The following is a 10,346-nucleotide window of genomic DNA, read 5'->3' as shown; positions in this document are numbered from 1 at the left end:
CACGTGGTTTACTGCATAAACGCCCTCTGCTGTTTAAACAGTAAAATTTGAAATAAATATTTTAATTTTTATAATTTATAAAATTAAATTTTAAACTTTTTTCATCAAGGGTAGAGTTATTAAACATTCTTTTATAAAAAAAAATTACTTTCTTTTGTCTTTTTTCCCCTTTGGGCATTTTTTCGGATCCGTTATGGATTCGGTCAGGCCTACAATGGGGCTACCGAGTGGCGAGGAACGAAGTCCTACATCAGTAGCGCAATCGGGATTTAAATTTGGGGAGCCTAATTGAACGAATAAAACATTTTAATTCGAATTCAATAAAATTCCCACCTTATGTGATCGCTAATTCATAAGTAGTATAGAAATCAGGGCCGTTCCGACCCGGGGGTGCAGAGGGTGCGGGGCATCCGGGCGGCAAGCCTAAGGGGCGGCGCGAGCCGCCTTAAAAAAAAGGGAAAAATTAATTTATCATTAAATTAATATAATACATAAATATTATCATTAAAATACTACTATTCTAATATTATTTGAATATATGTACTATTCTAAATATTATTAATTATATTTCAAATTCAAATTTTATATACACAACTTATTCAGGCCACAACAAGTGGCAAGTATAACAGTTTCTTGTTTTAACTCGTCTTAAGCTATTTTTCACGTCGGTCGCGAGGAAGATTTTACAGGAAAATACTCCGTCTGTGGTCAAAGCATAGAAATACACGCACCGGGATAATTTCTTTTATTTTAATTTTAAACATTTGTAATCGTGTAAATCGCAACAGCTTAAAAAGTTTTTGTTTGATATCGTGGTTAGAGAGACAGTAAAAATTAAAGGTGAGTACATACATTAATTTGATTATATTTTGCTTTTGCGCGGTTAAATAAAATTTAAATAACATTTTGTTAAATTAAATTTATATTGTGTAACAAATTTATAACTTAAATAATAATACCAACATAATAACAATAGTAAAACATTTTTTTTTTTTTTGGTAGATGTCTGATAATCGTAAAAGGCTGACGGCCGGATGGCCGAGCGGTCAAGGTGGCAGCCTACCGCTCCGGGGGACCCGGGATCGAATCCGAACGGGTCGAATAATCCCCAGGAATTTTTCGGGGGGTGGTCCGTTCGGATATGTCGGGCCCCGTCCCTCACCACCCGGTCGCCCCATTGTGGGCCTGGCCGAACCCATAATGGGCCTACTAAAAGAGGCTCTCTTAGTGCCCACAGGGCGAAAAGAGTTAAAAAAAAAAAATCGAAAAAGGCTTTCTGGCGCACAGTACAGAAAAAGAAAGCGTGAAAAGGAAGAATTAGTTAAAAAGGCTAGTGGTTCACTCGAAACGTTTTTAATCTCAACAACATCACAGGAGGCACCATCAAGTTCCCAAGCTCGAGATGTAAATGTGACGGAGACCGAATTCACAGTGGTCGGTAGCGGGGAAAAAAAAGGAAGACTCGTCGAATACCAAAACTACAATGGAAGCAGGTGTTTTATTAAAAGAACAAAGTCCTGAAGAAGTAAGTTTTGAAAATGAAAATCTTCATGTTTATGAGGATCCTAACTATTGGCCTGGTGTTTTATTGGATAAAATTAAATTAACTCTGATAGACTTAGGGCCTACCCAACTGACAGAAGCTGATATAACGTTTCCTTTAAATAAATACGATAGAGGTTTCTCGTCTATTTATTATAAAAAAAAAAAACTGTGTAATGGGGAAATAATTCCAAGAGTTTGGCTGGTGTATTCTAAATCAAAAGACTGTGTATATTGTTTTCCTTGCAAAATATTTAAAACTTTTTCTAATGGTTTAGTTGAGGGTTATAATGATTGGAGACATTTAAGTCAGGTTATAGAACGACATGAAAAATCAAAAGGTCACATTTGTAATACAAAATCTTGGATTGATCTAAAACAATCAATTTCTTCTAAAACGACAACTGATTCACTAAATGAGAAATTAATAAACATGGAAAAAGACAGATGGGTTTCTGTTTTAAAAATTATAATTTATGTTGTTAAATTTTTAGCCGGTCAAAATTTGAGTTTTAGGGGTGAAAATAACAAGATATATGAGCAACAAAATGGAAACTTTTTAAAATTAATTGAAACAATTGCAAACTTTAATGATACGATATCCGATCATATTAACAGGATTAGAAAAACTCCATCAAATATGCCTCATTATTTAGGTGTTCATATTCAAAACGAACTAATTTCCCTTCTGGGAGAGAAAATAAGACATGAAATTATATCTATGTTAAAAGCTAGTAAATATTTTTCTATTATTTTAGATTCGACTCCTGATGTAAGTCACAAAGACCAACTTACTGTTGTAGTAAGGTTTGTTTTATTAAATAATAAATCAAAGCAAATAGAAATTAGGGAGCATTTTTTGGGATTCATTTCAATATCAGATTCGACAGGACAAGGCTTAACCAATGTTTTATTGGATTTTTTGGAGACTCACAACATTTGTTTAGGAGATTTAAGGGGGCAGGGTTACGATAATGGTGCGAATATGAAGGGTCGCAATAATGGTTTACAAAAAAAAATTCTTGAATTAAACCCTAGAGCTTTTTACGTGCCTTGTGTCGGCCCATTAGCTTAAGTTTAGTTGTTAATGACGCTGCAAAAGCGTCTTTAGAAATTACAAATTTCTTTGCTATTGTGCAGGAACTTTACGTTTTCTTTTCTGCATCGACTAAACGTTGGCAAGTTTTAAAAGATGAAATCCCAACTTTATCATTAAAACCTTTTTCTAGTATTAGATGGGAAAGTAGAATAGATGCTTTGAAAGTTCTTAGATACAATTTGGCAAAAATATATGACGCTTTATTTGCACTTTATTCTGATAATAGCAGAGACCCTGAAACCAGAAATATGGCAAATTCATTACTCTTAAAAATCAAGTCGTTTAAATTTATTTGTTCTATTATTACATGGAATATTGTGTTAACAAAAATTAATATTGCAAGTAAAGTGATGCAGGAGTCAGATTCTACACTACCTAATATCGTTTTAATCTTGGAGCAGACGAAAACTTATTTATCTAATATTAGATCAAATGAAGGTTTTAATGATATTTTAGAAGAGGCCAAAAAAATTGCCGATGATATCGACTGTGACCCTTCGTTTCCTCCGATTAATATTGTGAGACCCCGAACAAAAAAGCGATTATTTGATTACGAGTGTGAAGACGAGGCACCTAAAGACCCGGCTGACCAATTCAAAATTAATTTTTACTTTGTAATATTGGACACCGCATTATCAAAATTGGAAGAAAGGTTCGAGCAAATAAAGCAGCATGATACATTGTTTAATTTTCTTAACAACCTATATAATTTCCTTCAAATGGATAAATCAATTAGATTTGCAAAATGTAAAGCTCTAGAGAATAGTTTATGTGATCCATGTAAAAATCAAAAAGATATTTTAGCTCAAGATTTATATGATGAAATTGACAATGTTGCACCCTATATTTCCTCTGAAATGAACGCATTGAATGTTATTAACTACCTATTCACAAATAACCTCATCTATCTATTTCCAAATTTAGTAATTTCTATACGAATTTTCTTAACATTACCTGTCACAGTAGCTAGTGGGGAAAGAAGCTTTTCCAAACTTAAAATAATAAAAAATTATATACGATCCACAATGGGGCAAGAAAGGCTTTCAGACTTATCCATTATTAGTATTGAAAAAGAGCTGTCAGAAAATATAGATGTGTCTAACATTGTTAAGACATTTGCATTAAAAAAGGCTTTTTTTTTTTTTTTTTTTTTTTTTTTTACTCTTTCCGCCCTGTGGGTACTAAGAGGGCCTCTTTTAGTAGGCCCATTATGGGTTCGGCCAGGCCCACAATGGGGCGACCGGGTGGTGAGGGACGGGGCCCGACATATCTGAACGGACCACCCCCCGAAAAATTCCTGGGGATTTCTCGACCCGTTCGGATTCGATCCCGGGTCCCCAGAGCGGTAGTCTGCCACCTTTTGAACCGGCTGCAGAAAATATAGATGCTGTCTAACATTGTTAAGACATTTACATTAAAAAAGGCTAGAAAAGCAAACTTTACTGTATAACTTATTAGTAGAAATAGTAGATATGTTAGCATCCTTGCCTGTATGTATGAATTATGTATTTATTTCTTTATTACATTACAAATAAGTTGTAACATTATATTCTATTAAATAAACTGTGTATATTTGTACAATTTTTTTTTTAACTTAAATTTACTTTATCTTTTTTATTTGTAAATTTTTAACAACTTTGGGGGAAGGGGCGGCAAAATTATTCTCGCACCCGGGCGGCAGATACCCTAGGAACGGCCCTGATAGAAATAGAAGACACCACACAGCATAAATAAATAAAAAATAAATTTTAATTAGAAGAATATTTTTGGAAAATTGTCTAGTATTTCTTTTCCTTTTTCTTTGTAGGGTGCCAGGGTCCCTTGACCCCTTCTGGGTGACGGCCGGATAGCCGAGCGGTTAAGGTAGCAGCCTACTGCTCTGGGGACCCGGGATCTAATCCGAACGGGTCAAAAATCCCCAGAAATATTTTGGGGAGGTGATCCGACCGGGTACGTCGGTCCCCGTCCCTCACCACCCGACTGCCCCATTGTGTGTCTGGCCGAACGCTAATGGGATTGCTGAAAGAGGCCCTGTTAGTGCAGACAGGGCGGAGAGAGTTAACCAAAAGAAAGTAATATTTCAGAAATAATAAAGTAAAATTAAAGAGAAAGAATTAAAACTGCACTCAATGGAATTATATTATTAATAAAAGAGAACGAGTGGACAACACAATTTAATGGAGGACTAGTTGCCAACTTTCAGAGTAACAAATTCCGAACGCAATGTGAAAAAAGATACTAATTTGAAAAAGTGATTAGCGAAGAAAACCTACCATTAAATTTGAAGACATGTTTTTCTTTTCCTCTTGATGATGATGATGAGACAGCCGAAGCAGTTATGGTTTCGGTCAATTGCTTTGGGAAACTAGGATCCAACGAACAATTCCAGAACTTTTTCATAAACGATCTGGACGTTCAGGATATATCGGGTAGTACCCGATATATCCTGAACGTCCTGTATATTAAGTCCTGAGGAGGAGCAGTATATCCTGAACGTCAGGATATACTGCTCCTACCCAATATATCACTCTGCTGCCCCCATTGTGGGCCTGGCCGAGCCCACGATGAGCTTGGGAAAAAAGCGTCCTTAACGCCCACAGGGAAGAATGAGATAGATCTCCAAAAAAGTACAAATTAGCAAGAATGCAAACAATTCGGATTACAATTAGGGATGTCAACTTCTAATGAGAAAAAAACGGACAATAAGAAAAAAACAACATTCAGTTCTTCATAACATTTCTGAACAATTTTTGAAAAATAACTAAAATTTATTAGTTTGGAAAATTCCGAACAGTTGGCAATTCTATAGAAGACGGTTAGCCACATTAACTCTTTCCGCCCTGTAGGCACTAAGAGCCCATTATGCAAGCCCATTATGGGTTCGGTCAGGCCCACAATGGGGCGGCCGGGTGGTGAGGGACGGGGCCCGACATATCCGGACGGACCATCCCCCCCGAAAAAATTCCTGGGGATTTCTCAACCCGTCCAGATTCGATCCCTTATTGCCGAGATCTGGCGGTCTGGTAGCAATGTACAGTACTACACGGCTAGACTCACGATGAAAAATTGTTACTGTCCTGAAAAAATGGACACTACGAGTGTATATGAATAGGCTCGAAATGAAAACATAATAAATTAGAGAAATCAAATTTTTTACTATTTAAAATAAAAGTTAATTTTTTTCAGACTTGATTTCTTGGACATTTTGTAGAATAGAGGAAGGATAATTTTTTTAAGTTAAAATGGAAGAGTAAGTCTGCATGTAATATCTAAAAGAAAGACATTCTTCTTTCGATACCTTATGGTACGGCTGGTCTTTGTTCTTTACAAACGGATGAAGTCGGTCAGTACGTGCGAGAGATTAGGAACGATACAGTGGCGTAGTGAGGGGGTGTATCATGCACCGGGTGCCACTCGCAGAGGGGCGCCCAAATGGTCTCCAAGACAAACTATATGTGTTTCTGGAGGGGGGCGCCAATAAAGTGTCGGGCGCCAGTTATGTTCGCTACGCCACTGGAACGATACTTTATTCAATTTCGAAAAATAAAATATGAAAAATTGTAAATTTAATTGGATTTCTTAGTTGTGTCAAATGATATGGAAAAGATTAAATTAATCAGGTTTTATCAATCACGTAATTGTTCAGCTTACCAAAAGCTCGCCCTGTGCAGGAGCGATTCTCGCTCTTCTCTATACAGAATATTAAGATTTAATTAAACGAAATAAATGAAAATGGAGGGTAACCATTTGAATCCGAATTATACTCGTATTTACTGTTATTACTTTTTAATTGCTCCTACCCTGCAGCTGCTTTTCTTTCTATTATAGAGTCCGTTTAGTATTAACAGCCTGACATATGCGAATGAAACTCGACACGGAAATTTCTGAGCTTAATTCAAATTCAAATTTCTCAAAACGACAATTGATTTTTTTTTCTTTTTTTAATTTTTACTGTTTTTCTCATATAAACACTAAGAGTGCCTTTTTTAAGCCTCCGGAAAATCAGAAAAAAATTTGGTAAATTTTAAATATCAACAATACTTCTATTGAGTTGATCTGTGGCTTTGATTACACACAAAAATTTACAATAAATGAATAAAAAGGAATAACCATTGAATGAATCACTTCCAGTTTGCTTCTAAAAACGAAAAAATAAAATAAAATGTAAGTAATCATTAGCGGTTATTCAAAGCAAATTTTTATTTTCCAGGTAACTTAACGCCATTACTCAGAAATCCTTGCAATGTAGCAAAAAACATCGAAATACATTTGCCCTTCGGGAATTATCATATAAAATTTATATATATATATATTTTTCTACGCTAGGATACTCTATCAAAAACGCAACTTTTGTGGAATATTTCATTAAAAAGTATATGAATTTAACATAGATTTTTACATTTCAATCGATTTGAATATTTAACAATTTTATTTTACACTATATTTTATATATTAAGAATATATTGCTGAATTTCAAACATCTAACGAACTAGATAATATATTTCTATATTTTTTAATTACGAAAGTTCTGAAATGTATTCTGTAGACATTAAGAGAACCTTTTTCTCGTACCCACTTGGATTTGGTCAGTTTCGTAATGACGGCAACCGGGTGGTGGTGAGGTATAGGGCCAGTCATATCCGGAATAGATTACCCATGGAATTCTGATCCCTGCTTCTCCAGAGTGTCCCAATCCCCTCCGCAATCAGGCCTATTCTGAATGTTAATTAAATTTATAGTATTTTATAAATTTACATACAGTATAAATAAATGTTTGGCATACGAAGACGATGAGTAATTTACTCTAATATCTCCCTCATTTAAATTGTTTAATCTTAAAAATATGTCTAAATTTTGACATTTATTAATTGCTATTTGTTTTATGCCTAATGAACAATTATCTTTGGTGATTAATTGATTTTTAAATATTTTCTTTCTTTTTTTTTTGCAAACAAACATTCCGGAATAAAATAGCTTCTAAGGTTAATGTTACCTATGGTTCCAAAATGGCGGCTCGTCTCTGATTCCAGCAAATAGAAGAAAGAAGACAGTGGAGACGCACGTTCTAACCTAACCTAACCTATTCTAATAATTTTGTTGGTAATAATTATGATAATTTATTAGAATAGGTTAGGTTAGGTTAGAACGTGCGTCCCCACTGTCTCCTTTCTTCTATTTGCTGGAATCAGAGACGAGCCGCCACTTTGGAACCATAGGTAACATTAACCGCTTTTAATAAAGTTACCTCTGTAAATAATAATTGTTTTAATAGTTACGCTTCGTTTCGTGATTTTGTGTTATCTCATAACGAAAAGCATCATCCACGAACATTTCAACCATTTTATATAAATCTATGTAGGTTTTATATAGGATCTCTATCAATATTTGATTATCGCGATCTCTGGCGAACAAGGTTGCGATATAATCGATAGCATATAAGGAAAAACTAAATGTTTGCTGTGTTGACTGATTAGTACAGAGCCAAGAGAGATAAAAAGTTGACAGATATTTGGATACCAGATATTTTTTCCTAATCTTTACGAATGGTGTTCGAAGAAATTATTATCTGTTCAAGTCCGTGGTATTAAGGGGCCATTTTTACATTCCCATCACGGATTTGGCAAAGCCTCTAATTTTTCAATGTGTAATAATATCTATCGAAACACTTCAAAATTAATAAAATGCTATTTTTACACGAGTAAAGAAAATTAAGGATTTCTATTTAATTCCAGATTAAATCAGTAAAAGAAAAATTCTTTTATTCTTTAGTATTTAATTTAATTTAGTACATAATTTAACTAGCGAATGGCGAATTTAAATTGCTATAAGTGAAATATTCCTTTCATTCATATAATTTGTGATACAAAATAACATAATACGTTGCGTACGTGACAGGTTTTTCGTCCCATTATTTGTTATTGAAAAATCAATTTCTACACCAATTCCTGTTTAAAACGTTAAAACGGAACTAGTTTAACCCAGCTTTTTGTACGCCGATTATTGATATATTGATTAAATGTATAGATCCGATTGTTTTGCTGTGTTTTTATTAATTACGGGAAATTGCGACCCGATCGGAATAAATATAAAAGAAAAAATATATACTGGAATCAGGAAAACGTAGGTATGTGATTGTTAAAAGTTTTGACCTCGACACCAATTAACTTTTGTTTTCTCTTAACGGGAAGTTTAACCAAACAACTCGTTAGAAATTCTATTGTATTCCTATGTATTCAAATTTAAAGTCTAGGCTGAAAGGATAACGGGAAAGATAATCATCTAAAATTCGTGCAGGCAAGTTTATCATTTTGAAATTTAAACGTTAGACTAATTTTTTATAGGTTTAACTGGACGTTGTATATGAGGAATCGTCTCGAGTCGTGTTAACTCTACTCGTTGTGTTTAAAATAAAAGGTTAATGTTACCTTAGGTGCCAAGATGGCGGCTCGTCTCTGATTCCAGCAAGGAAACAGTGGAACGCACGTTCTAACCTAACCTAACCTATTCTAATAAATTACCATAATTATTAGCAACCAAATTATTAGAATAGGTTAGGTTAGGTTAGAACGTGCGTCTCCACTGTTCCTTCTTCTATTGCTGGAATCAGAGACGAGCCACCATCTTGGCACCTAAGGTAACATTAACCAAATAAAAATATAAAAGATAAATGAATAATAAAATCATATTTATCTTTCAGTTTAGTAAATTAATATGTTATTTAATGTCCAAGCATTAGAACATTTTCCAAATTCTATTTAATTCTTTATTTATTTTAATATAAAATAATAACATTTTACAGTAATAAGATTTAGGTGGTGTACCTGATTCGATTCCGGACATCCTGAATCCAAATAATAGCATCAAAGGAATCCAGATCATGTCATCAATTATATATTAAGTAGCATATTGCGCAAACATATTCAATACAGTAAAGTACTCTGAATATTGTACATGGATATTCATTTTATATAGCACATGTTAAACATTATCATTGCTATTTTATAAAAAAAATTAATATTCTTAATCGAAATATAATATATTTGCCTTTGTATAAACCTGCGATCTCGACAATTTTAATTTACAATGTCATTTAAAGTTAATAAAGGAACTTTAAATCATAAAACTGATAGTTAAAATTAAATTATTTAAACTTAAAATAACCGTTTTACATATTTTAAAGGCCTATATTTAAAGAAATTATCTAAATAATATGCTAATTGTTTATACGATTAATTATCTTTTTAATCCATTTTTATCACGTGTTCTCTTTTTTTTCAAATGAACGTATTTATTATTTATTTATGACGTTTTCGGTACATTATTATTCATTGAAATAAGCATAAATTACAATTCTAGAAAATCTCTGGACTTATAACAGGAAACGACTTAAAAATTGTAATCCTAAATGACGATAGAAAACATCCCAAGTATCCGTTATTATTGTTTAACCTCCATCTCACAATAGCTTCCTGTAACAACAACAGGGGGCGTTGTTATGTCTGAAGGACAGATCATCATCTAACTGAGAGACAGAGAAAGAGAATATACGTTCTTCTCTATAACGGTTTTAACTAGGTCAAATGTAGATGGACGATGTAATCGGAGCGTGTCCACCAACCACAAAATTGAGACAAAAACATCTAACAAAGAGATATCTAGTTCGTGTTTGATGCATTTACAGTGGGAGATCTTTACTAGATGGTTT

At 33.7% G+C, this 10,346-nt stretch overlaps 1 protein-coding gene across 1 annotated transcript; it reads left to right on the top strand.

Annotated features, from left to right (window-relative positions):
• Nucleotides 1-1,483: 1,483 nt before the first annotated feature.
• Nucleotides 1,484-2,617, top strand: LOC136984493 (zinc finger MYM-type protein 1-like). The gene has a single exon (XM_067281492.1). The coding sequence runs from the start codon at nt 1,484-1,486 to the stop codon at nt 2,615-2,617; it is 1,134 nt and encodes a 377-aa protein (XP_067137593.1).
• Nucleotides 2,618-10,346: the final 7,729 nt, after the last annotated feature.

The sequence above is a fragment of the Centruroides vittatus genome, unplaced genomic scaffold, assembly GCF_030686945.1.
Source record: "Centruroides vittatus isolate TY-2023 unplaced genomic scaffold, ASM3068694v2 contig_920, whole genome shotgun sequence".
NCBI lineage: Eukaryota > Metazoa > Arthropoda > Arachnida > Scorpiones > Buthidae > Centruroides > Centruroides vittatus.
Note: the sequence above shows the minus strand (reverse complement) of the source record. Positions and strands in the feature narration are given on the sequence as shown.